We start from the raw sequence: 26,724 nt of genomic DNA, 5'->3' as shown, positions 1-26,724 counted from the left end.
ATTAAAATGATATGGGAAACATATAACTGAAAGGAGATCCGGGTTGCTGTCAGAGTCTCCAGAAGGTTGCTAACTCTGTAGCAGGGTTGTGACTGCTGGGCGGATGAGGGATTTGTTGTTTCTATGGGTAGTTTGCAAGGACCAAGGTCTTATTTTTACCTTTTGACGTGACATTTCATGTTCACGTCATAAAATTATTTAATAGTTCTGAGCAAGACTGAACAGTGACTAAAGGTGAGCTACACATTTGAGGAGCTTTTCACACACTCTAATTACTGTGCGGTCTCGTGAGACTTCTACTTTTTCTAATCACATTTAAAAAACCCCAGACTTGTCTCTGTTCAAAGATGCAGCCTTTGCCAGGGAACCAGATGTGTGGGAGGAGAGACACATTCCTTCAAAGCAGAGCAAGCAAACTGCAGTGGCTGTGCAATGCCTGACCTCTTTCCATTACTTGAGGCTACACTTGCAAAATGTTTTGAACATTCAGGCTGCATCAGATAACACTGAATTTTCTTCACCTCTTTCTGCTCTGCCTCAGTCTCAGCTGAAGTATGTCTGTGCTCTAGAGCACAGTTGTGGCCCTTTCCCTGGCATTATGGGAAGGCTGGTTTGGTTGCTGTGGAATATACTCGGTGTTCTTTTGCATTATTTCAGCTGCAGGAGAGAAGGCTGGCCAGGGCAGGAGCCTGGAGCCATTAGTTCTATTTCTAGAGCTGTCAGGTCCTGTCTGTGGCACTTTAGCCCTGATACAGCGAGGTTTACATGCCCCAGGACTCAGGGGCTGCTAGTCCAGTGGGGAGACCTGGCCTGGATGGGGCCTGGAATTGGGAATGGGGAAAACCATGGCAGTGTGCCTGACCCTTTAAGTTGGGTGTTACTGGAGCAACACCAGTACACAGTAACCTGCAGGAATGGGATCCCCGAGGGACACATGCCATGCTACCTCGTTCAGAGTGCAACTGCTCAGAATTAACACAGTTGGAAACAAAACATCTGGCATTTTACATCTCTTACATCGAGCAGGGATGTGCCACTTGGGGCAGGGCTGTGTTGTGATCCCAAAACCTTTCTCTAAGTATATGTCTATTCCCTTTCTTTCCAAGTCCCCTCCAGCCCCCTGCCCACACCATGCCCATGTGCAAAATGTCTGGAGGGTTCTGTGAGGCAGTAAAAAGTCCTAGCAGAGATCCAGGCTGGTAGGGCCTTTTGGGACTTTTTCCCAGGCTGTGATCAGTTAAAAAATTCTACTAATTATTGGTATTGAGACACAAGAAGTCATAATTACTTACCAGGGATTTCAGCATTCGTGTTCTTAACGTGAAATGTTAAAATGCCAAAACAATGTAATTGTCTTCAAATCCTAAACTGTGGTTCTTCTGTTTCAAGCCCCCAGGCTGCTGAAGAAGATCCAAGCAGAGCTATTCCCCGACTGCTCTGGAAGTATTAAGCTGTGCTGTCAGTTTGGTGACATTCATGGTGACTCCACCATTACATGGACTAAAGATTCCAAGGTACTGGCTCAGCTGCAGAGAAGGTAAGGGAATGTTTCTGAAGGACTGGGAGTTTCGGGGTAACTTTGCTAATTGTAGGAGGCAGATCTTCTCACAATGCATTGATATTGGTCACAGTTTGTGTTATATCACCTCTCAGCTTGTTCACAGCCAGTGTCATCCAGATTTCAAAAAAATGTCAAAGTTTGAACCTCATTTAACTAAGAGAAGGGTAGAAATAAAAGCTTCTTAAGGGCATTAACAGCATCTACCCTTCACATTTTAATGAAATTAGTTATTTTCCTTATTGTGGTAATGACATTCTAATCTAAAAAACTGTTTAGAATGTTTCAAAAATACAAAATAACATTACAAAAAAAAAAAAGAAGAAAGAAAATACATTTCCATCAAAATGCACACTTCTGAGGGGATAAAAAATTTTGTAGGAAGGATTCTTCTTAGATGTTCTTTTAAGTGGAGAGAAAAAGTTGCATGAATTGGTTAAACTTTCTATTCTGATTCTTCTTGTTTTAACTTTTCTGATTTTGATTGTTGTATTGCAATACCAGTTATAGTATTGATACATGTCATTATCTGCTAAATAATTGTGCTGTGTTTTAACAAGTAAACAGTGCAGAGAGATCAAATTTATCAAAAAAGTAAAATATGTGATAGCACAAAATGCTCTGTTCCAGTGCCCAGGATGACTCTCCCGTCTCTCTGGAAATAGCTGAAGCCAGTTACCAAGACCAGGGAATGTATTATTGCTGCTTGAACAACATGTATGGAAAGGTGACTGCTGAGTTTCATCTGACTGCTGCAGGTAAGCCCCAGTTTAGAGTTTTGATTAATAATAGTGACAGTTTCCATCAGAGTTTTTTATTACAATTTTTTTTTGGTTTCCTCCTAGTATTGGAACGTCTTTCAAGTTTTCAGAGTTATGAAGGTAAATATAAAGTGAAGTAGCATTGCATGGCTTCATACAGAGACACACACACACACTGGCAGCTCTTTGGCACAAACACATGGTTCTTGCAGGTCACCTGCTGTGTAACTGTACTCCAGGAGAAAGGCAGGCATGGAGCTTTGGAATGCTTTCCCTGTGTGTTAACTGGTGTTCAGTGACACCCAGCATGTGGCCTGTGCTGCAGCTAAAGATAGTGCCTTGCCAGTGGGGTTGTCATTCCTGAACAGCCTGCAGAGGTCCAGGCCTTCAGTTGGCATGGTGACTTTCCTTTCTTTTCCTTGAAGAATTAAAATTAAGCATTTATTTCCTTGTGCAAAATAAAGATAGGACTTTTCATGTAGCAGCACTGTATAACTTTTAATCAGAGAATTTTAGGTGGAGTTAAGGAGTGTTCTAATTCTGGCCTTATCTGTACAGTGTTTCCTCTGTGCTTTGAAGAGAGGCAATAGTGTACAGAGGCTAAACCAGAGGTAACTGCAAGGGACAGCTGGAAGGAATTCTTTGTTGTGTAGCTCTGTTCTCCTATTTATCTCCTTTACTGATGGTCCTTGAAACGTTATTATTAGAGACACCTGAAGTGCAGTTAGAATTTTTTAGTTTCTCTCAGTGCTTAACTGTTTTCCCCCTTATGGATTTTTTTTTTGCATTTGGATTCCAAAGATCATTTAAAGGGGTGAAATCCAGAGTCCTCCTTGATTTCATCTGTAACAGACTTGTTTGCTACACTCTGTCTTCTCTCCTTAGGATCCTGAGCTGCCACCTTTCTCCATGCTGCCTTTAGATCATACAGGCAAGGAGCTGCCTCTTAGGGGCTGCTTGAGGTCCCAGCCCTCAGTAACACAATTTGGGCTTCCACTGAGCATTTTTAACTCCTCTCTGGAGAGATGCATCTGCTGTCCCATGCATGCCACCCCTCCATGTGCCTGCAGAGATTCCTGTTATGTTTTAGGTGCGGAAGAAATCGAATTCATGCAGCTGATGTTCAGAGAAGACCCCCTCAGCTCCAGCTACTTTGGAGGGACGCTGCATGGAGCAATAATGACGGAGGGGCTGCACTTCGGCGAGGGGATGCACCGCAGAGCCTTCCGCAGCCGCGTGCTGCAGGGCCTGGCGCCCGCCTTCGCCCCCGGGCACCCCTGCGTGCTGAAGGTGCACAGCGCCCTCACCTACGGCACCAAGAGCAGGGACGAGCTGCTGCAGAAGAACTACAGCCTGGCACTGCAGGTGAGCCGCCCCTGGCCTTTGTAACCCAGACCTGTGGGCCAAAGCTGTCCTCACATTCGAACAGATGATCTGTTGAATGTTTTGAGCAATATTCCCATAGGCGTGTCTGTTGTAATACAGGAATGCTATGTCCAAAATACTGCAAGAGAGTATGCAAAGTTATATGCAGCTGAAGCTGAACCCTTGGAAGGCTTTGGAGAAGTACCAGAGTGAGTATAAATATATATTTTATATGCATATATGCTTATGTATACCGTCCTGTGCCATGGCAACCCACTGATTGCTAGGACTAAAGTGGAAAGAGGAAAAACCTGGGAACAGTGTTACAGCTCTTCCAGCTTGGTTTAGAGTTGGTAGCTGTTCATTCTGAGATCACTGGCCACTTTTGTCTGTTTCTTACCCTCTTACTGAAAGAATTCTCAGGATTTTATTCATTTCTATCCCTTGATTTCAGAATCATTCAGATTTTTCTTATTCATCGCCCTGCTAATAACATCCCCTATGCCACAGTGGAGGAGGAGCTGGTTGGGGAGTTTGTGAAATACTCTGTCAAGGATGGCAAGGAAGTGAATTTCCTGAGAAGAGACTCAGAGGCTGGCCAGAAGTGTTGCACCTTTCAGCACTGGGTGTATGAGAAGACCAATGGGAACTTGCTTGTCACTGACCTGCAAGGTGAGCTGTCTGAGGAGGGGCAATTTTTATCTAGCTTATGTTCTTGTAAGAGGGCAGTTTGGAAAAGAAAACTAAATCACACTCTTAATGGAGGCGTTGTTCTTTCACATGTACCTTAGTGAATCAGGACACTCAGTATGAGCCAAATCTGCCTTTTTCATTCACCACCCCGAGATTAATGAAATAGCTGTTGAGTGAAAGGCTTCAGGTGTTAATGACACCCTAGTCCTTCCCCCTTGCTTGTATTTGAATACTCACCAACAGTCACTCAACAGTGGAATGCTCCACATTGGGGTCCTGGCTAGTTTTGAAGAAATATCTTCCTTCAGAAAGAAGAGCAGTGAAGAAGCACCCCCGTGTTTGCTAAGTGCTACCTCAGCTCCCATGGGTGTGACTCCTCTTTAGTCCTGCAATGTATTTGGAACAGGGGAAGAGAGACCCTTCTTGAAGAAAAACAGAAAAAGCTGGAATCTTAGGAAACATCCTATATTCTTTTATATGTGAAGGCAGGAAAAATAACAAAAAGGCACCTAAACAAGATCCCTGAGGTAATTTAAAGGGAGGAGAAAGAACAAAATCCTAGCACAGGAAACAAGCTATGCTGTTGATCACCCTGACAGCTGTAAAATAGTGGCACGAGCCTGACTTCTAGAAACTGCTGGTGACACAGAGAACATCCTCTTCTTAACTGGGGTACTTTAAAATGCTTTGAAAAAATATGACAAATAATTAAAGTGAAAAAAGGTGACTCGATAAATAATATTCAATGCTTCCATATGTGAATATTGTCCTAGAAATTCCAGTGTAAGCTCAGCTCTGTGTTTTCCTTGCTGCCTTGCAGGTGTAGGGATGAAGTTAACGGATGTTGGCATAGCAACCCTGGCCAAAGGGTGAGTGAACGTGATTTCTCAGCAGCATGGTTGTGCTTTACTCCTCTGTCTCTTCACAGTTCAATGTGGATGGGGGAGGGTGCACTGGAAATTCATTCTTGCTAATGAATTTCTTCTAAGGAAGAAAACAGTCCTTACCTAAGTGTTTTAACTTCTTCGTGTTCATATTTATGGAAACCTGCCTGTAGAGGAAACACTTTTATTTTGTTATGAAAGAATGGGGCTACCCTGCACATTGAGCTTTGTTTTTCCTGCATGCCTCCCTTGAAACAGCCTTGTCCAAAGGGCATTTCACAAGTGACACGAAGGGTTCTGGTGACAGCAGGTAAGGCTCCTCCATCAGCTGGAGGAAGGTAGGGCTGAACACACGGGGCCAGCACTGGCTGCAGTCCGGGGTAAAGGCAACCTGGAATCCCTCCTGCAGCCAGCAGAAACGCCAGAGCTTTGGGATATGTATTTGGGACACAAGCTTTATAAAGACACTTCTCAGTGGGATGCTGTGTATTGGCCACTTCCCTGATAAACAAGGACAATTGTGAAGGGATTTGATGGTATCTCTCCCCTTTCTCTCTCAAAAACAGCAGTTCTGAGCCTTAACAAAAGATTATTCAGGACATTGCTAGGACCTGTTCCTTCTAGTGGTGTTGCAAAGGCTTCAGCTCTTTTAGGGAAAGTTAAGTGTATGTGTAGGCCTGTAATATTCTAACTTTAGTCCACTTCTCTTAAGTTAATTAAGGCTTCTAGGTATAACATGGGCCGGCAGAGTTTTGGATAGGGTTAGGCAGTGGCCAGGGAAAGGGGATGGGGGTAAGTGCTTTAATTTCATGTTCTGCTTTGAGAATCTGGAAGGAGAAAGAAGATCTGGTCATGTGTTCAGCCTTTATTCTAAATTGGACCTTGTCTATATACCTGGGATACAAGAAGAAACTTCACAATATCATCTAAATTATTAAAAATGTGACTCTAGAATATTCTGGGAGAATCTTGAACATTTGCAGGCTGGCATCCATTCAGTTAGACTGATTTACTGATTTACTCTTGCAGCTGTGGATCCAAAGTAAAGCAGTTGAAATGAATGTACATCATCCTGTTACAAACCAAAAAAGTAATAAATGTTTTGTTTAGGCAACACTGTTCTCAGGAATCAGAAGATTTATAAAAATGCTTCAGTGAATGTTGTCCAGCTCACTGTGGGAAATGATTCCTATAAAAACACACATTGTGTTGGGGAGGAGGAAGTGAGCACACAATGCAAGCTGTAGTAAGGATCAGCTCAGGCATATAGAAAGGAAAATAATTTCCCTAAATGAACAACCTCCTGAAAATGTTGAATATCATTTTGTTAGTTATTTAGCTAATGGTATTCCTGCAAGATGACAGATTTTTCCTGATCCCGTATTTTGTTTTCGTGCTCCTTTCCTGGAAAGAAGATCTCTATATTAATGTCTGCAGTTGGATTTTTAATTCTGTGAACATGGGTGGGGAAAATCAACTCAGTGCCCAGAACTCCTGTGTGTTGCTGGGTCTTGCTGCTTTGGGCTATGTTCAGCCAAGCTGCTGAGAGCTAACCTGGTCCCATGAAGGGAGAAGACATGGTTCTACTGAGCCAGAAATGCAGAGTGGGACTGGTGTGGCTTGAACTGTGCTGGCAGAAGGGACACAGAACATATCTCTTTGTACTCCACAACAGTCCGTGATGTGTGGAGGAAGGAATTTGGATCTTTTGTCCTTGCTCTGTGTGTTTTGCCAGGGAACTGGAAAGCAGAGGAGCCCAAAGCAGTGGTGTGGTGAATGTGCTGCAGGAGCTGCACTGCAGTTCTGTCAGGAGAGGGCGAAGTGGATCTAGGAACAGGAATGCCAGGGAAGCATTTTTAATGCGGCCACAGTGCCGCTCCTGAGCCTTAAAATCAGCTACTCTGTAGCTTCTCTGGCGAATGGAAATAGCACAGCACAGTGCCTGGCTCTGTGCACGCAGTGTGCCTGAGGGCCCAGGGACTGATCCAGGAATGGTGCACACAAAGGAGGGAATCAGGAGCACGGTAACCCACACTTATGCTCATTAACTGGAGTGCTGGTTGCCAAGTCTGGATCTGAAACTCTGCCTGGTTCCAGGGCACTGACAAGTTTAGCTTTACTCCACATCGTAACAAGAGGCATTGGGGAGTTTAAGCCTGAGGGCAAATCCAACATTTCCCCTTCAGATTTAAGGAGGATTTGGTTTGGTTTGGTTCTGGATAGAAGAAATTCCCTTGCTGAGGGCAGGTGTGTTTGCCTGTGGAATTCCTGTGGGTGTGTCTGGTGCATCCACCAACACAATACATAAATGTGAGCTCTTGAGAGCAGCTCAGTAATGTCTGAAGTCTCTGACTTCTCCAAGGGAACAAGAGAACCATTGACTCTGCTGGACTCCAGGTTATAGACTTGGGGTAACAATGACATGCCTCTTCAACCTGCTTTGGTTAAACAAACACACAGTTTACTTGGAGAGGAGGGGAAAATCCCTTTGAGGTTCTCCTGCTGCTCAGAGCCAGCTGAGTAGTGTCTCCAGAGCAGGGTCTGTCTGTCAGCAGGAGCCTGACCTTCTCAGAGCAGCAGTATTCTCTTTAGCACTGCACAGTCTTCCTGAGGAAGACTTCTTCTCTGCATGCTGGGAATGAACATCCTCTGTTCATTTCAGAACCAAATCTTGGCTGGTTGGTTTTGTGTAGTCACAACTCACAGTTCACCTATGAGGACACTGGATGTCCAGCAAACCAAGAGAACAGGGTAGAATAGGCACTGATTAAAGTTAAAAAAGGAGAAGCCTGGCCCTGGCATTTCTTTTCCCTTCTCCATCCTGAGAATTTAACCAAAAAGGATCCTTTGGAGAGCAGGCGCACCTTTTAAAATAAGCTGATGCAGTTTAAAAAGCAGGCCCTGGGAGGACTGTCAGCATCCAGAGGCACAGTGAGAAGAGGGATACATGTGCCCTGTACTTCTCATGGTGGGAGGTACAGTGGAGGCTGGATGAGACTGCCTTTCTCAGGAACATTCCTTCCATGTTCCCTGGGGGGCTTGGCTCCTTGAGACCCTGTAGGCAGCCAGGGGAGGGGAGCAGCATAGCATGGAAATGATGTACCTGTTTAGATGGCAACAGCTTCTAGTTCTGACACACCTTGTGCAACAACCTTGTTTCTTCATGGTGGCCAACAGAACTGTTCATAGAGAATGATGCAGCATGGATTTCATGTGTCTGTTACTGAGAAAGACAGCCAGCAGACAATTTTATTCCCAACCTACTGCCATGAAAGACAGTGCCAGGACCCAGCCCACAGAGCTTTGCGTCTAATGCTTTTCCCTCTTCCATCACCACTTGTTACCTGGCTCCTCTCACCTCCCAGTGACCCAGTCTGAGTTTCTGTGGCAGTCGATGCTTCTCAAGCCAGCATGGGTAGAAGAGACTTGCTTAGTGTTTAAAAGTTGCTTATGAGTCAGCAGTCATACTCTGCCTCCCTGTGCTGAAAATGAATCTTGAATTCCCATTTGGTTTTGTTTTTTTCCCTGTGTTACTACAGATACAAGGGGTTTAAAGGCAACTGCTCCTATTCCTTCATTGAGCAGTTCAGAGCCCTCCACCAGTGCAATGAGTACTGTGAGATGCTGGGGCTGAAATCTCTCCGAACCACTCATCAAAAACAGAGGAAAGCAACACCCACTAAAAGCAAAAATCTGCCAAACTCATCAACAGTAAAGAAAATGATGCCCAAGAAGGCAAGAGAACCTAGAGACTTCATTTCTTCAGAACACTGAGTCTCACTATCCCACCTTGTGAAACTACTCTTGAGGACATGGAGCAGTGACACGCACCGGTGACCTGAGGGGATAACTTTAGTCTTTTGCCTTTTGACATTGCATTGGAATCATCCTGATGCTGATGCCAGCAACAAAGGAAGGAGCTGATCCTCTGCTCTTGATGCCTGAGATTCAACACTGGGGCAAGGTTTTGAAAACAAACTAAGCCATCTCCTGGATTTCCTTACAGGCTTCTGTGGACTGGTATTGGAGAAGAAGATCTCTGTGTCTACATCCATGGCCCTGTGGTTCAGCTGCTATGGAAACATCAATATATTTAAGAAGTTTTGCACAGTATTGCATATGCATATGCATGCTGGGTTACTTGGAACTAAAAGTCAGGAAAGGTGAAGTTTGGAACACACTGATAAATATTAAAGTTGCCACTTCCATTGCAAATCAGAGCAAACATCCTTTGAGCCTAAATCTTGGACTGTTCAGTGGGATTTAGGCTTCACAGTGCACTGCTGGTACCTGGCTTTTGGAAGTTCCCACAGATGATGCCTATTCTTTACAATAATATTCAGAAGAATTCTGTGAGGACGTTGTGACTGTTCCCAAAACAGGAGGTTTAGAACATAAGGCAAGGGGCTTGAGCATGGTGGGACAGGAACAAAGCTAAAAGCATTGGATAAATGGTGTTTCAAGGTAGAGGCAATAGGTTTTTACCAGAATTTTGGGAAGTGTTCTGTTTGAAAAATGCCATGAGCATCTCAACCAATCAATATTCCAAATGTATGTTGTAGTTTGGTCCCAAAGTCAGAGATGGTGTTTCACTCTATTGGCTAATTGCCTTCAGTTTTATTGTCCTGGTCAGTTCAATGAAAATCACAAGCTGACCTCTCAGAGGTAAACATAGCCCTATTAATGCCAAAGAAATCCACATTCCTAATGATGACAATATAGTGATGATTCCTTAAGATGTCTGATGTGCTTTACAGGGGGATCTGGAAGTGCATGTGTGAGAGTATGGATTTCTCACATATTCTGGTGCTTTTGCCTCTGAAAGAAGGAACAGAGTCATCCTGTTGTGCACGTACCACAGTTGTTTATTTCTCAGCACAGTGGGAAGATGTACTGCCAGAGGTCCCAAACCTTCCTGACCCGATGCCTTGTCTGCCAGGAACTATTTAGTGTGATAATGGCGTTTGATAGACTGGACACAAACACCATTGTCACACTCCACAGCTCTGGGAGCAGGTCCTTAGCCTGTGGAAGCAGTGATGGAGGCACACTGCAGACTTCAGCAGGGGGGATTTCAAAGACCTGCAAAACAGACACAAGACCAGGTTTGTGCATATTTATATGTGGCACATCAGGGTCCTCACAAGGAGGCGGGACACAGGGTCCTGAATTGGTTTGAGGTGAATACTGTGTCTCTGCTAGCTGTGGGAATGTAAAAGCTAAGTGGCTTTGAGTGCCCTTACAGACAAGGGAGATGGACAGCACCTGAGAAAGTAATCTGTACTAATCTAGAGGCAAATTCCTGAGGAGAGGGATGAGTAATTTCTGCAAGGGCCTGTGTCTTCCTCTAAGTGGTAGAGTCAGCTCAGAATCAGCATCAGACTTTTATAGCTATGTCAGACCTGAGGAATCACAATGCTGGGGATTATATTTGATCTTCATATACTTGTTTTTAGCAGCATTTTTGAGTAGCCCACATACAAGACAGCCAAGTTGGTCTGTAGTCCTGGTCCCACTGCCCCTGTGCTATTCCATAATGTTCTTCTGGGACACATCAGCACCTGTGCATCAGGGAATTAAGCTCTGGTGTGGTGCTCATCCCTGCACAGGCTGGGTGTTTCAGAGTGTTTCTCTGTGTGTTTGGCCTGCTAGCCGAATAACATTTCACCACACTCTCAGTCTGAGAGCAGAAAACATCCCATAACAGATTATGTGGACTAAGGAGTGGATTAAGAGCACGCAAACATGTGGATTTGTAATCCATGGAAGTTCACTTACATGCCATCATCACATCTGAATTGTGCAGAGAGGCAGAGAAAACAGAGAAGGAGGAGCACATGGAAGGGGGGAGGTTAGAAACCAGGGCTGGGGTGAACAGCAGTAGCCTTTTTTTTTTTTTTCTAAGTACTGAAATTTGAACTTTCTGGCTCAAAAGAGGATCCCCTGTGGACTGGTTGGAAGCCTCTTGGGAGGGGATGCAGTTGTCTTTTTGTGCCAAAAGGTGAGAATGGGATGTCTTGCTGTAGTGCTTTTCAACTCCCCTCTCACTTATTTTTAAGCTCAGAAATGCATTCCCATTTTACATGTTGTGGAGAATTTGCTCCTCATGTGTAGTAAACCCAGACTCTCCAACAGTCTTCTGGATCTGGTTCTGCTTTAGCAATAGAGTATTAAGGAAGTTAAAGCCCTCAAAAGGCTCATCCTCTGAGAACTCCTCCCTGGATTTAGCCTTCTCAGCAATCCTTTTTTGTGAAGGGAGCACAGTGCTCACAAATCAGCCCACTCAATTCTACAGCATCAAATGTTGAAGTGCCTGCACAGAGGTGATGCCAAGGCACCCAGATGAGCTGCTGCCCACCTGTACTGACACAACTGCACCACCAGCCTGCTCTTCACAGTGTACCAAGGGTCTCCTCACCCTGTGATCTAACTTTATATCCTATCTGCATCTTCTTCCCAATTGTAATATAGTTCATCCAGTGTTGATAGGTCAGGGCAGACTTAGTAGGGCTCTGGATCGGTTTAATTCTTCATTTACATCAGGGACCTCAGGGAAGGGTTTGTGATAATTCAGAGCCACAAGCTGTCAGTAGAAGCTGGGTTCTGAGTGCCCTTTGCTGGTGGACAGACCAGCAGAGAAATGGACCTTCAGTGTTTGATTACCAGATCAGGCTGTTTCATTTCTCCAGTGTGATTATTACAACAGTAATATTCTGGCATTCCCATCCCTGCCACAAAAGCAAACTTAGAAATGCTCGGGCGTGGCTGACATCCAAGGGATTCTCATGTCCCACTGGTTCTGTCTGCGTTTTGAGTCTGTAGTGCTGCCGTGGGACAGAGCTGAGCGTTTGAACACACACACACAGAACAGGCAGATGTGCAGATCCACAGGTCAGGCTCCTATGCAGTCCCAGCTATGAAGGAGACATCTCTGAAAAAGGAGATGAGCTGCAGCACACCCTGAGCATCACGTGGCATTGAGTCTTTGGAATTAATCATGGCAAAAACCCAGTCGTGCCAGAACATTCTGTCGGTAAGGATGCAGCTGTGCCCCGAGGTCCACGGGGCTGGTTTTAGTAAAAGTGCCTATGCTGCAGCTGGTGAGAGTGAGAAATGAATGCCAAAGGGACAGAGGTGCTCTACCTGGCTTTCTAGTTCACCTCAGTGTTGGTGTCTTCCCTTACTTTTCCTCATACACATTTTACTCAGCTTTCTCTCTGCTGCAGAGGGGAAGGATCATGCAAATTCCTACTAATGAAGCTCCCTGAAGAAAAGCCTGGCGATCCTGTGCAGTGCAGGAAAGCCCAGAAATCCTGGCAGAAGGACTTGACTTCACTGCAGAACACGTAAGGAGAAAGCAAGGCAGCTGATGCCACTGTAACAGGCAATTTTTAGTCCCTCAGCTATGTGGAAGCTTCCAGCAAATCAACAGGAATATTTCCAAGACAAAATATCATGCAAGAAAGAGAAATGGCCACTAGGTTTTAGTACTACAAGGGGAAAAAAAACCCCCAAAATAATGGGAAAGTTACAGGGAGAAAGCAAAGCATGAACATGAGAGAAAAATCCCCTTTTTGCTTCTCTGCTGCTGGACATTTGTGTAAAGAACATCATTGAGATGTTCCAATGCAGAGGAGCATTGTGAAGAAAAATGGGTTTTCAAGAGAGTTTTTTGAGATGGGGCACAGAACCTGTCCTTCCCACAAGGCCAGACCTGGAAGCATTCTTGGTCCCCCGGAAAGTCTGTCAGCTTCCCCACCACACCATTTCTTAAAAACAATAAACAGGGTGGTTTGCACTACCCTAACAAAAGCCTAATCTCTTTCCAAGTGCAGGTAGAGATCCCTAGGTCCAAGACATTAAATCCTGCTAAATTACACAGTTGAGCCCTGGGTATGTGTGGATATTTTAGTACGCTGAAGTGCTTAGTTGGAAATCCATCTGCACTATTTTACTTTTGTTAATCTCTTTTAGCATTTCCTTTTCCTCACATAAATTTTGCTTAGGAAGGCACTTACCATCGGAGACAACAGCCAAAGGATCCTCTGGTGTGTTGTTAGGGCTTGGCAGAACTGGGATTCTCTCGCAGGACATTTTGCTGACTGTCTGGACTCGAATCTTTGGAGACCTGGTTTCTTTTCTGAGTTCCCAGCAGTGGGCAGCTGCTGCAAGCCTCTGCTTCCAGTGGACACCTTTCCCTCTCCCTTTATGGGATCCTGAGGTTTCAAAGTAAACAATTCATTCTTGCTCTGATAAGTCATATTAAAATATTGATCTGGGGGAGGGAGATGACCCTTGCTGCACTGAGCCAGAGTCACCTTTAGTCAGACTAAAGAATGGAAAAAAGCTCTGAGACTTCAATTTTCTCTGTTCCTTCAGAGAACACAGGTGGGGAGGGAAAAATGCAAAAGATAAGGGGGTTTCAGCTCTTTGTTTTGCTGAACCCTGAGATGAAGAGTGTTTACTCTGGCTGCATATTAATTGCTTACTTCTGCCAGTGAGACTGATTTCATCAGTTCCTCAATGCTCATCTCATGTTCACTGCTGAGGCTTGCCAATCTTTTTTCTTTCTTAGATTTTGATGTACTGTCTACTTTTCTTGGTAATGTTCAGGTTTTACTTTTTCCAGCACACCTAGGAGGTAGGGGGGAAAGCCTGGCTTCAGTTGAGCCTGTCTGAACACCACTGGCAAACCCAGGAATGGCACACACCTCCCAGGACCTCATTCAACAACGAGACCATTGCATAAACCTCCAGTTTAGGGCCTGATGAATTTCACTTTTTTTGTGAAGGCTAAAATAGGATTTGAACCTGAGATTTTCTCTGAACATAAAGTAAAGCACATTTTGGGTATGAGAACATTTGCTAGTTAACTAACAGGTGCTTCATTGCTTACTTTCATTACCATACTTCTGTTCCGTTAGAACGTTTTGGAAAAATCTGAAGTAGTATTTTGGGGGTTTAGAAAGCAAAGTTTTCAATATAAATACTTCACAAAAGTGAGGAACCAGGTAATTTTACTGATTTTAGCTGGACGTGTCCATCCAGCAGCAGAAAACCACCATGAAATCAAATTTGGAGAACATTCTGTGTCTTGTTCTCTCCTCCTCACACCGTCTTTGTTACCAGTTGATGACACATCTTTTTTTGCTTAACACTGTCTTGGACTGCAGATCTGTCATGGCAAGAATAATCTACTGTTTCCTGAAATGCTGATTTCTACTCCCAGTCCTGTTATGTAAATAGTAATTCCTTGTTTGGGACTGGTACACGCATCCAGTGTAAAGATGACAAAAATACTACTTCTACTAGTTCAGAGTCTGCCCTAGTAGTAGAACAAGGTTTGGGGAAAGTAGGTATCTAAAAATGACCTGTACAATTATATCAGCATCCTGTGTGCAAACTTGTTATGCTACTCTGAAAGTATGGATGTGCTTTTGAAGTCTACAGAAGATATCAGATAATATGCTTAATCAGAAAAAGAGGACCATATTAGGTCAAGAAGACCTCATATTAAAAAGAAAACAACCAACCCAAAACCAAAGTGCCACATGTTGTCCAAAACATGTAGTAGAAAAAACCTAACATGTGCTACTTTTAATCACAGCAGAAACACCACTTACTTGGTATTTGTGTGTTGTGTTTTTTTGGGGAAAAAAAACCCAGTTCCCCTCAAAATGGGGCTCTGCAACTGTAGGTGAAGCACTGGTCACTCCACAGGGAGCCTGGGGAAAGTCTGGAACTGCATTGCAACATCCAGTACTGCTGCAGACTGGTTGGGGTCCAGTTCTCTGAAATGAAATGCCAAAGTATTGGGAAATTCCTGGAAAAAGAAAAGGAACTGGTTTGGTTAAATGTTACTAAAGGTGACACAGGGGCACATAATGCAACATACATTGCAGATAGACCTGAGGGCCAGATTCTTCCCTTGGAAATATTCCAAGCAAAATCATCTAACTTTGTAGTGCAGTCTAACTGTGAGGCTGCCAATGCTCAGAGCAGAGGACTCAGTCCTGTGATCTCCAAAAGTCCCTTCTAGCCTAAATGATTCTGTGCTTCCATTTTATATGCAGAGCTCCTGGTGAATAAGGTGTCACTAGACAAAGGACACGATTTGATCCCTACAAAAGCTCTTTCCTCTCATTTATCTTATATATAATGTGAAAGATATGTTGAGGGAAATGGAAGTCACAGGGATGGTATCTTTTCTGTGCAGAAACAGTGGAAGAACAGCTTCAAAACTGAAGGAATAACTGCAGGGGTAAAAACCTGAGCTGTATCTTTGTGGCTTTACTCCAGCATATAATACTCTTCAACTGATCCGGGGCTGGCTATTTTATCTTTGGAAAAATCCTGCCACTGTCCCACCAGCTGTGGACATGGCTCCCTTAGCTTAAACTTCCAGACAAATCTGGGTCAAAGATTTAGGCCAGAATCTTTTATGGAGAAAAATTACACATATCCAACAGTGGAATTGGATTTCTCCCTTTGCTTTCTTAATGACAGTGATTGTGCTGACTCAATTTTGGATATGGCCATATAATTTTTGAGAGGACATTGCTACAGGAATTCTTGGGCTCAGAGTAGACAAAAGGTGGTGTTTATCAGCTTATCCCAGAGTACTGCAGCATTCAAAGGGCATATTTACCACAATCTCATGGGCAGAGGTAAGGGCTACAAGTGCTGGGACAGCTCGGATCCCAGAGGAGAAATGCTGTGATCCTTGTCAGTCAATGGCCACTGGTTAAAGATTACCTGTGCTGGTCACTCCGATGGCTGGGTAGAGAAAGATTAACTCAGAGCAGCAGAAAGCTGAGCAAAGGTCTTTAACCTGGAAGCCGTGATCTCTTCTGATTTCTGCTGGGGATCAGTAAACGAAATTGATTGGAGTTTCCCAATCATCAAACTCGTTACATCAGTTCTGGATCGTCCTGGCATTTCCTGTAACCATCCGCCCTCTGACAGAGAGGGGTTGGGAATTATCTTCAGATTAGGAGGGTAAGGGCTGGCTGACAATGTATTCTCCATGATGTTGCTTCTTCCCCAGCAAAATAGTTGTGGGCAGAATTTAATCAATTTTGCTGTAAACAAAAGACTAACACAAAAAATGTGTATTTACCAGTCCCTCAGGGCGGCTCCCCTTCCCCCAGGAGATCTGCTGGCTCTGCAGACAGGTGTGCTGGGCACACCAGTGTGCAAAGGATGCCCTAGGGTGGGTTTGAGGGAGCACTTGCAGCTCTGTTAGTCCCCTGTCCCCTGAGCCGTGCATGAGGATAAGCAGCTTTATTAATTTTTTGTCTCTGCAAGTAAAAATTCTGTTTCAATCCACTTCTTGGAACTTGAAGAGACTTTGGTGACCTGAACTCTGTCAGTCCCTAGCGCAGTCTGTGCCCAGGGCTGAGGGTGGCTCTGCTGAGGGCCCTGTGCCCTGCCTTGTCCCTCCATGAGCCCAGCCCCAGCACCAAGGCCTGGGGCAGGTCTGAGACAGAGTTTGGGCAGCGTGCACAGGGCTCTTGGTGCCCTTGGCTGGCAGCCAGCTGTAAGTTGTTTTCATTGCAGGAGCAGTCCCTGTGTGGCTCCCGTGTCCCAGGAGATGCCTGTCAGCATCTCACACAGGTGCTAGTTTTGCTCTTTTGAGAAAAGCAAAAAAATCAGTTTGGCCCCTTGAAGAATCATGCAAAATTTTTATAGTGGTTTTATAACTCCAGGCGATGTTCTGCCGGGGCCAGTGGTGACTGGAGGAGCTCCCTGCAGCTAGTCTGGCCACCAGAAGGGCTTAAAGTCAGGGCCCAGAAGTAGCCAAGTAGCCTCAGCTTGGCATGGGCTGGACTTGGCTTTCCTTTTCTATATTCATCTGCTCCTAATTGCCCAGTTAGACAGAAAAACTGCAGCAGTGATGGCAATGTTTTGGAGATAGTGGTGACAAAGAAATGAAGAATGAGCCATCGAGTGACATTGCAGGCACTCTCCTTGCTAGCTGGAAACTTCACACAGATTCCACATTTAGTCTAACCTGTTTTACCAACTCATTTATCACCCTATGTACCGTGAAATTGCATTTCCCATAGCTATTCCAGTCCTGTTTGCCATGGCTCTGCTGAACTGAAGCCTTTTTCACAAAATCCTGATTTCAAGACCTCAGAGAAAAAGAAGAAGCTGCTATCTTTTCCCAGTCTATCCCTCGGGTAATCCAAACCAACAGGGCTGAGGGGCAGGCTGTGGCTGCTCAGCTGCAGCTGGTCTGTAATGACTTAGGTTGGTGCAGTGCTGAGCATCACACATCCTTAGGTGTTCAAAGGTAGTTTTGAGTGAGAAGGACTGAAGTGGGAAGGAAAGTGAGGCAGTAGCTTTTGTGAAAAAGTTGAAGTACTGTCTTTCTAAAAGAAAATGTTTGTAGCGTTGGTGACTGGAGAATGCTCCAGAAAGGATTTGCTCCCAGTGGGCAGAGGCTGACTGCCAGTGGCAGCCTGAGCCTCTGTTACCTGGCCAGGGAGAACTGGGAAGTTTGTGTGTCAAAACTAGAGAATCCCAGAATGGTTTGGGTGGGCAGGGACTTGAAAGATCATCTCCTTTCCACCCTCATGGGCAGGGATGTCTTGCACTCTCCCAGGTTGCTCCAAGCTCTGTCCAACATGGCCTGGGACACTACCAGGGAGGGGCAGCCACAGCTTCTCTGGGCATCCTGTGCCAGGGCCTCACCACCCTCACAGCTGAGAATTTCTTCCCAATATCCCCTCTAATCCTGCTCTCTGCAAGTGTGAAGCCATTCCCTGTGTCGTGTGAGTCCAGGCCCTTGTCCCAAGTTCCTCCTCATCCCTCCTGTGAGCCCTTCGGTGCTACAAGTTGCTGTTTTGCAGGGAATCTGCACACAGAACAGCAAGGGGTGAAATACAGATCTTGAGCTCAAAATAAAGTGAGCATTGGCAATTCCTGACCTAGCACTGGGAATTGCAACATTATGTATCAAAAGAATGGAAAGCAGAATTATTAATGTCCAGTACAGGCTGTAGAAGGTGTTCAGGCATGCTGGAAGTGAATCAGCCCTGAGCAAGATCAGCTGTGAGGGTGCTTCAGGGACCTTGTAACGGTTTTTTGGTCTAAAGTGATTCTCAGTGTAGTGAGGGCTTCAGAAGTGGTTTTGCCAAGTTGGAGAAGCATACCCATTGCATTGGATATTAAATATACTGGATAACAACAGCTCTGGAATTCCTGAGACTGCTCTTCTAGACTGACTTGCCTGGAGAGACTTAAAACTGCCAAGTAAGTGGACTTCTATTTTTTGTGGTTGGAATGGGGTGACTGAGGTTCCTGTACTTGGCAGTTAAAATACATGATGGTTTGCCTTGGCATGTATTAGATTTGGTGAGCTTTATAGAAGGATTATCTGTGGGAAATGTGCTGGATCAGAAAGAAATTACCAGAAAACTTTTTGCCTGCCTGCCACCACCTTCATACTCTCTGAGGATAGCTTAGAAAAACAAATAAACCAGGGTGTGGTTAGTGAATCAGAGGTGGCCTCGTATTTCAGCTTCTGGATGATCAGGGGTGATGGTGTCTGGATCATGGACACTTCTGCCTGTTTCCTGAAGCCTTTTTCACAAAATCCTGATTTCAAGACCTCAGAGAAAAAGAAGAAGCTGCTATCTTTTCCCAGTCTATCCCTCGGGTAATCCAAACCAACAGGGCTGAGGGGCAGGCTGTGGCTGCTCAGCTGCAGCTGGTCTGTAATGACTTAGGTTGGTGCAGTGCTGAGCATCACACATCCTTAGGTGTTCAAAGGTAGTTTTGAGTGAGAAGGACTGAAGTGGGAAGGAAAGTGAGGCAGTAGCTTTTGTGAAAAAGTTGAAGTACTGTCTTTCTAAAAGAAAATGTTTGTAGCGTTGGTGACTGGAGAATGCTCCAGAAAGGATTTGCTCCCAGTGGGCAGAGGCTGACTGCCAGTGGCAGCCTGAGCCCCTGTTACCTGGCCAGGGAGAACTGGGAAGTTTGTGTGTCAAAACTAGAGAATCCCAGAATGGTTTGGGTGGGCAGGGACTTGAAAGATCATCTCCTTTCCACCCTCATGGGCAGGGATGTCTTGCACTCTCCCAGGTTGCTCCAAGCTCTGTCCAACATGGCCTGGGACACTACCAGGGAGGGGCAGCCACAGCTTCTCTGGGCATCCTGTGCCAGGGCCTCACCACCCTCACAGCTGAGAATTTCTTCCCAATATCCCCTCTAATCCTGCTCTCTGCAAGTGTGAAGCCATTCCCTGTGTCGTGTGAGTCCAGGCCCTTGTCCCAAGTTCCTCCTCATCCCTCCTGTGAGCCCTTAGGTGCTACAAGTTGCTGTTTTGCAGGGAATCTGCACACAGAACAGCAAGGGGTGAAATACAGATCTTGAGCTCAAAATAAAGTGAGCATTGGCAATTCCTGACCTAGCACTGGGAATTGCAACATTATGTATCAAAAGAATGGAAAGCAGAATTATTAATGTCCAGTACAGGCTGTAGAAGGTGTTCAGGCATGCTGGAAGTGAATCAGCCCTGAGTAAGATCAGCTGTGAGGGTGCTTCAGGGACCTTGTAACGGTTTTTTGGTCTAAAGTGATTCTCAGTGTAGTGAGGGCTTCAGAAGTGGTTTTGCCAAGTTGGAGAAGCATACCCATTGCATTGGATATTAAATATACTGGATAACAACAGCTCTGGAATTCCTGAGACTGCTCTTCTAGACTGACTTGCCTGGAGAGACTTAAAACTGCCAAGTAAGTGGACTTCTATTTTTTGTGGTTGGAATGGGGTGACTGAGGTTCCTGTACTTGGCAGTTAAAATACATGATGGTTTGCCTTGGCATGTATTAGATTTGGTGAGCTTTATAGAAGGATTATCTGTGGAAAATGTGCTGGATCAGAAAGAAATTACCAGAAAACTTTTTGCCTGCCTGCCACCACCTTCATACTCTCTGAGGATAGCTTAGAAAAACAAATAAACCAGGGTGTGGTTAGTGAATCAGAGGTGGCCTCGTGTTTCAGCTTCTGGATGATCAGGGGTGATGGTGTCTGGATCATGGACACTTCTGCCTGTTTCCTGAAGCCTTTTTCACAAAATCCTGATTTCAAGACCTCAGAGAAAAAGAAGAAGCTGCTATCTTTTCCCAGTCTATCCCTCGGGTAATCCAAACCAACAGGGCTGAGGGGCAGGCTGTGGCTGCTCAGCTGCAGCTGGTCTGTAATGACTTAGGTTGGTGCAGTGCTGAGCATCAGACATCCTTAGGTGTTCAAAGATAGTTTTGAGTGAGAAGAAGGACAGTGAGGCAGCAGCTTTTGTGAGAGAACAATTCCCTGTGTTCCAGGGCTTTTTCCAGATCAGCTCTTGGAAATCAGTGGGTTTGTACGGTGCTCACTGAGCACCGTGGCACAGAGCTCCCCAGGGAATTTAGCTGAAGTGTAATCCCAAATCCTGCGTCATGGACTAGGCTGACGTGTTCGTGTGCCCGCACTTCAGAGCCCCATGTGAGGTTGGGACCCGGCGTGTGCAGCTTCAGTGCGTGAGACACGGGAGCGGTGTGAGCGCTGGAGTCCCAGTCCCTGGCACCAGAGGTCACTGGCTCCTGCCGGGAGCCGCGGGCTGCAGCTGGCACGGCACGGCACGGCACGGCACGGCACGGCACGGCACAGGGGCCGTGCTGTGCTGCGGGGCTCGGGGGCTCCGGGCAGGGCCCTGAGCTGCCCCGGGACTGCGGCACCTCCTGCCCGTGGGGCCAGCTGCTGGCCCTGTCCCCCGGGCACTGAATGCTCCACAGGGCTGCCCACAAAGCTGCAGGGCACGCGTCTGCCGGCTTTAGAGAACAAAGAGCAGCCTCCTCTCCCTGGCTGTGAAAACAGACACAGTCACTAACCTGCTGTTCCGTGTCCGCCTTTGTCCCGCACACCGTGCAGATGTCACTGGGCAAACGGGGCTGGCCGGGCCGAGCTGGGCTTAAAAGGACACAGGTTCTTGTTGGGTGGGGAGGGGAGGAGTGCCCAGCTCTGCAAGGAAACATCTGCCTGTCTTTAACCGCTAGCAACTGCATGCACGACCTGCCTGTGTAGTCACAGTTCAGCTCACCAGAGCCTGAAATCTATTGCCATAGCCTCCCAAGGTTTCCCAGTTACACAATGGTGTCGCCAGAATACAGTTAAAGAGAAATTATTTGGAGAATTCCATTTTGTGTTTCATTTCTTACTGGTTAACAGTGTTAGTAGTATTAGTGTTTGAGAAAGGAACTAGTTTGCTGGCTAAATTAATTAATTTTATATATTTTTAAATTTTTTTTAAACGGAGAAATGAGATCCAACAGTGAAAAGTAACCTTTTTTGAAAGAAACACAAAATAAGGGAGAAGGGAGGAAAATTCTGTTTGGTTTCCAGCAAATGCCCACTTTAAATATCTATGTATTGATATTCTTATTTGGAGATACTGCTAAGGTGTTTCAGTAATTTTTTTTGGACCAAAGGTACCTGCTCTATCAATCTGTATCAGTCTCACCAGGGGTTATATGGCACAGCCACTGTGGAGCCTGTTCATGCTGTATGGGTCCCCTCTTTTGCTGAATCACTGGTATCAGCTTGCTGTTCGGGAGTGTTTTTATTTTTAAAAGCTAAAACTTTCTACTGGCTCTAAAACAAAACACTTTCCAGCCTCTTGGAATTTTCTGTTGTATTGGAGAACAATTCAACACATGCAATTCTTGTTTTAGTGATCTCAGTGAATTAATCTTTATTTTCATTAAATAGGAGACAGAATGTGCCCATTTAAAGATCAAGAAACAATTACTGAATTTCATATCCAAGTGAAGACTCTTTAACTGTGTAATTTGCAGTTATTTCAACATTATTTGCTTCCAAGGCTTATTCAGGGATTCAGATATTATTCTCTCTGCTTACCAAAAAAAAGCCCCAACTTTTAATTAATGCTTGCAGGATTAATTCTGTATGAACTGAAGTTTAGAACTCACCTGCTGTTCCTAGAATACTCCTGAAAACTTGGTTTTCTTCCTCAGAAGTTTATTATGACTGGAAAAAACCAGAACACCACATACAAATCTGAACCTTTATCCCCAGCGGGAAGTGAGTTATTTCCTCCAGATATCAGCTGATGCTTTTCCAGCCTACGTGAGAGCTTTCTCCCACTGCCCAGGCTGCGGAGCTGTCCTTGGCATGGGATGGGGTGGCCTGGTCCCTGCCAGCGTGTGGCTGCGGGGCAGGATGGGCCGTGCCTGGGGCTCTGGGAATGCTCCCACAGGCTGCCCCGCTCTGGCTGTGCCCTGGCTGCTGCTCCCGGGCGGGCACCGGGGCTCTCTGTGCCCCGAGACGGGCTGGCCGGGTGGCACCGGGCACGGCAGTGCCCTGGGAAGGAGCGCCTGGCACAGGAGGGCCCGGAGCTGAGGGGTCACAGCTGCTGGGGACACGGGTGGAGATCTCTGGGGTCGGACCGCGGGCCACGCAGGGCTGTGCTCGCTCTGGGGTGGCGGGGACAGTGCTGTGGGTGTGGTGACACTGCCTGCTGCTGGCACAGCGCTTGTGTTCCCACTGTGCCTGCTGAAGTAAGGTACCGTGTGCCCATGGCTGGCATGTTGCAGCTATTTCACATATGTGAGCTGGAGCATGTTAAACATTTATCATTCCTCTCAAGCCTCGGTGGCGTGGGCCAGGGCTCTGCTTTACCCAGGTCAATGAACAGGCTCTGGGGCCATGTTCGAAGCTAAGTGGTTGTGTGGCAAGATTATGTGTGTTTCACAATTCTTAAATGCTAGTAGAACATTCCTGAGTGCTAGTGGAATATAAAGTCCAATTTTAATTTAGGATCAGTGAGTAACTTAACTAGACATGAGTACCATACTGCTGTGACAAGCAGTCTGGGAATTCCTGAAGTTTGTTAAGGATAATTTCTCATCACAAGTGCTCAGCGAGCCAGCTAGGAAAGGTGCTGTGCCACAGGGGTTTGTGAGTAGAGGACTCATGGCAGGAGTGATGGCTCTGGTCACAGAGACCATGAAATGGTTGGATTTAAATTTTTGGTGTAGTTACAAAAAGCAGAGTTGTCGCCCTGCATTTCAAGAGAGCAAATTTAAGCTGCCAGGGAGCAGTTGGCCACGTCCCCCGAGGAGCTGGTCAGGGGGCCCAGAGTGCTGGTCAGGTTTGATTGAAACACGTGCAGGAGAGGCAGAAGCCAGGCTGGGGGGTAGGTTGCCAGCTTGGCTGGACAGGGCACGCTGCTCTTGGCTCTCTGGAAGGCAGGCCAGGTGCCACGGGAAGAGGAGAGCTGTGGTTTGCCAGCAGAGTCCTTGGGCCTCAGCCCAAGGGCTCGTACTGTTCAGCACTGTTATCCAGGATCCGGGTGCAGGAGTGCAACACACCAGGAGCGAGTTCGCTGAGGATGCTCAAGTGGGAGGTGCCGTGGGCTCGAGGGACAAGAGGCCTTGCAGAGGGATCTGGAGAGGCGGAACACTGGGCACTCACCAGTGGCAGGAAATCTAACAGAGACAGCAGCGCTGCTGGCAGGAGAATTCCTGGTGGTTTCTGCAGGGCCGGATTTCACCCAGTATGTAGTAGTGCAGCACTTACCACGTGAATTACAGCATTTTGCTGAAAAGCATAAAGATTAATGTATCTGTTGGGAGCATGGGATGGAGTTCTCTTGAAGTCAGGCAGTGGCAGCCACAGGTTTGTGAGAACTGGCTGACTCACCTTTACCCCAAACTGGGAATTTTTCATCAAATTAAGTTTTCCCGAAATGCGTCATTTGACAAAATATTCCAACTCGGCTGAAATTTTAACTTAAAGGTTTCTATTTAATTTGTACCTGTATTTTTATTTAACTCCTGAAAGCTGGCATTAGTATGGCAGTTTGAATGAATGCTGCTTTTTAAGTGCTGTTTGAAGTTGTGCTTTCATTTACAGTAAGTCTTGAGGGTTTCGTGTTGGGTTTTTTTTTAAAGTCAGCTTTACATAGCATAGTTTGAGCATAAGAACAGGAAGAAGCTGAGTGAGGGTTGCTATATATTGCTTATGTGTGTTTGCTGATCCAGCACCTAGTGAAGTAACGGTGCTGGATTAAGTAATTTTTTTCCCCCAGTACTTTCTAAAGGCACTCAGTTATTTCCAGTACCAGCTAAATAATGATTTTGGTGCTGTGCTACGTCTGAACTATGCTTTACTGACAGAGAAGTTTCCACAGCTATGCTAGTAAACTGAGAACTGTCCTGGCTTCTCTGGGGTGGCCCCTGTGTGCACACAGGAGGTGCAGGAAGGCCTGGCCTTGCCTCGTGCCTCTCCCAGGCTGTATCCCCAGCAGTCCTTGCCCTGCTGAAAGGAGCAGACTCCCTACTGCTGAGCTGAAAGGAGCTCAGGAGTTGATGTGGCACTTTCTTGGTGCCTTTCTTCTCTCGTGGTGCTGGGTGAAAGCTCTGAAAGGTGATGTTTAGCAGACTGTGAAGGAATGTTCTGTCAGTGTTGCCAGAGCCAGGCCCGGCTGTGCACTGCTCCCAGTGGCTGCCTGGAGAGGAAATAGGATTTCATCAGCAGCAAGAAAAATCCCAAGCTAGGTACTTGTGCTGATGCTGATAGAAGACTGTGTTTGCCACGTGATAAATGACAACTTGGTAGTAAAAATACAGTGAATTGAGATGACTTGGGTACTCCACAAACCTGTATTTGATTACAAGAAATGTATCACTATATAGTGGGTGTGTGTTACCAAACCATGCCTGAGGTGAAGGCACCAGAGGCCAGAGATGCAGGAACTGGCTCTGAGCTGAGTTTCCTGGTGTCTGCATTCAAGCCCTGAGAGACACTAGACAGAACAGCCCAAAATCCTTAGGAAATGTGGTATCCTAGGGAAGTAAGGACAGTTTTGGTTTGGTTTTGTTTGTTTTTTATTTTCACCTAAGTGAGACGTGAAGTAAAAACTTGCTTCCAGGAATCCACATTGGTGGAGATTCAATTTCTGGTCCAAATTTGTGCTTAGAAACAGTAATTCTGCCTCTCTCTAGTGTTTGTCTCTGCACCAAAGTCCTGATTAACTTCTCCAGGTCTAAAAGCTGCTGAAGGAATGACAATGCTGCTGACATCTCACCATGAGAGTGTCCTTGCCAAACAGGACGTCAGCAGCTCTGTTGCTCTGGGAATTTAGAGTACAAAGCAATCTCAAGGCAGCTGCATTTTCTTACTGGACTGCAGTTCTTTCCTGGGCCAGGAGGCTGCCAGGCTGGAGTTGTTACTAGAACCCTTGCACTGCACACAAACTGCTGCACTCTGGGTGCTCCTGGCTCTGAGCTGTTGTCCACGTGGAGGGCAGGAACATCTGTCACATCTGGGTTGTTCCTGAGGAACACTGATTTCTCTTGGGCTGCTTCCCTGGCATGTAACACCACCTGCCTTTGTCTTGGGGATCTGAACTCCCAGAATATTGGCTGATGTGCCAACTCTTGCAAGAGGCTTGGCACTGTTGTTACAAACCAAAGGCAGAAAGGAGCAACAGAAAGATGTTTCCTGCCTTGCTATCAAATAGCAAAGTCCCCTAAAAAAAGGTGAAAAAATGGAATTGAATGCTCCTGTTTTTTCTCTCTCTTTTTTTTTTAACCTATGGACACAATCAAGAAATGCTGAGTCCAAAATGCGTGTGTTGTACCCAGCTATTGATAAAACACAGAAGCACAATTTATACTTACATTATTATTACATAATTGGAGACGGTGAACCACCTGCTTGCTTGCCTTGGAAGAGGAACTGTTTCAAACTTGACAATTTTCTTATAAGCTGCTGTTCACAGAAGTAATGCACTAGGGCAAAGGAAATTACTGGTGTGGTAGGGAAAATGTTGCGTGTGTGCAAACAGGGGGCCCTCAGTTCCCTGGACTCTAGGTGGGCTGCAGAGGAAGGTAATTACTAGACTTACACTATGTTACCCCACTTTTAAGCAGCTAGAAGTTATTTAATGGTTGTGCTCTGTAAAGAACCCCCTTAAATATCTGTGCTGCAGCAGCACACTAAAACATGTAGAGGTACAGCAGACAGGTATCTGCCCATGGCATGCGACTAATATTTGCCAAGTATTGATCTAGTGTGCATCTCTTATCTTTTAGCTGTAGTCCAAGGTTCAAAGTTTACCTTTTGTTTAAAAACTGATTTCACAGGGAGGTCATGTCCTTTAGCTAATCCAGCAGCAATAGAGGTCTGTAAAATTGAAATTGGTTTACCACTACTTGGAGGAAAGCCCCTGTGGCATTGAGATGTATCCACTGACATGGCAGCATGCAGAGAGCCTGGACAAGTGACAGTGGAGGAAATAGTTAGTCTGCTTTGGAATGTTGTGGTGTTGCCAGACCCAGCCTCAAACCAGGAGAAGATAAACCCTGACCATTTGCTCCTGACCCGGGCACACCCACAGCCCTTCCCAGAGTACTGGTCACTCATCCCCACCTTCATATTTTCACTGCAAAGAGTC

At 45.8% G+C, this 26,724-nt stretch overlaps 1 protein-coding gene and 1 long non-coding RNA gene across 5 annotated transcripts in view; one reads left to right on the top strand and one right to left on the bottom strand.

Annotated features, from left to right (window-relative positions):
• LOC135289867 (alpha-protein kinase 2-like) overlaps positions 1-26,724 on the top strand; it is a 44,305-nt gene that overhangs the window by 16,686 nt on the left and 895 nt on the right. The window contains exons 4-11 of one of the 4 annotated variants that reach the window (XM_064403745.1): positions 1,390-1,537; positions 2,189-2,316; positions 2,404-2,439; positions 3,410-3,684; positions 3,805-3,893; positions 4,139-4,356; positions 5,198-5,246; positions 8,801-15,068. In XM_064403745.1, the coding sequence (XP_064259815.1) occupies positions 1,390-1,537; positions 2,189-2,316; positions 2,404-2,439; positions 3,410-3,684; positions 3,805-3,893; positions 4,139-4,356; positions 5,198-5,246; positions 8,801-9,035 (1,178 nt within the window). In that variant the 3' untranslated portion in view covers positions 9,036-15,068. Of the gene's footprint in view, positions 1-1,389; positions 1,538-2,188; positions 2,317-2,403; positions 2,440-3,409; positions 3,685-3,804; positions 3,894-4,138; positions 4,357-5,197; positions 5,247-8,800; positions 15,071-26,724 lie in introns of those variants that run through there. The other 3 variants (XM_064403748.1, XM_064403747.1, XM_064403746.1) reach the window with 3 other exon arrangements.
• The window catches only part of LOC135289869 (uncharacterized), a 7,936-nt gene continuing 5,009 nt past the window's right edge, over positions 23,798-26,724 (bottom strand). The window contains exons 2-3 of the long non-coding RNA XR_010352598.1: positions 25,949-26,724; positions 23,798-24,774 (exon numbers count right to left, since the gene is read on the bottom strand). The exon at positions 25,949-26,724 is cut by the window's right edge and continues 419 nt beyond it. This is a non-coding gene — a long non-coding RNA (uncharacterized LOC135289869). The remainder of the gene's footprint in view (positions 24,775-25,948) is intronic.

The sequence above is a fragment of the Passer domesticus genome, chromosome Z (genome assembly GCF_036417665.1).
Source record: "Passer domesticus isolate bPasDom1 chromosome Z, bPasDom1.hap1, whole genome shotgun sequence".
NCBI classification, from domain to species: Eukaryota; Metazoa; Chordata; class Aves; order Passeriformes; family Passeridae; genus Passer; species Passer domesticus.
The sequence above is the reverse complement of the archived record's forward strand: the minus strand, read 5'-3'. Positions and strand labels throughout refer to the sequence as shown.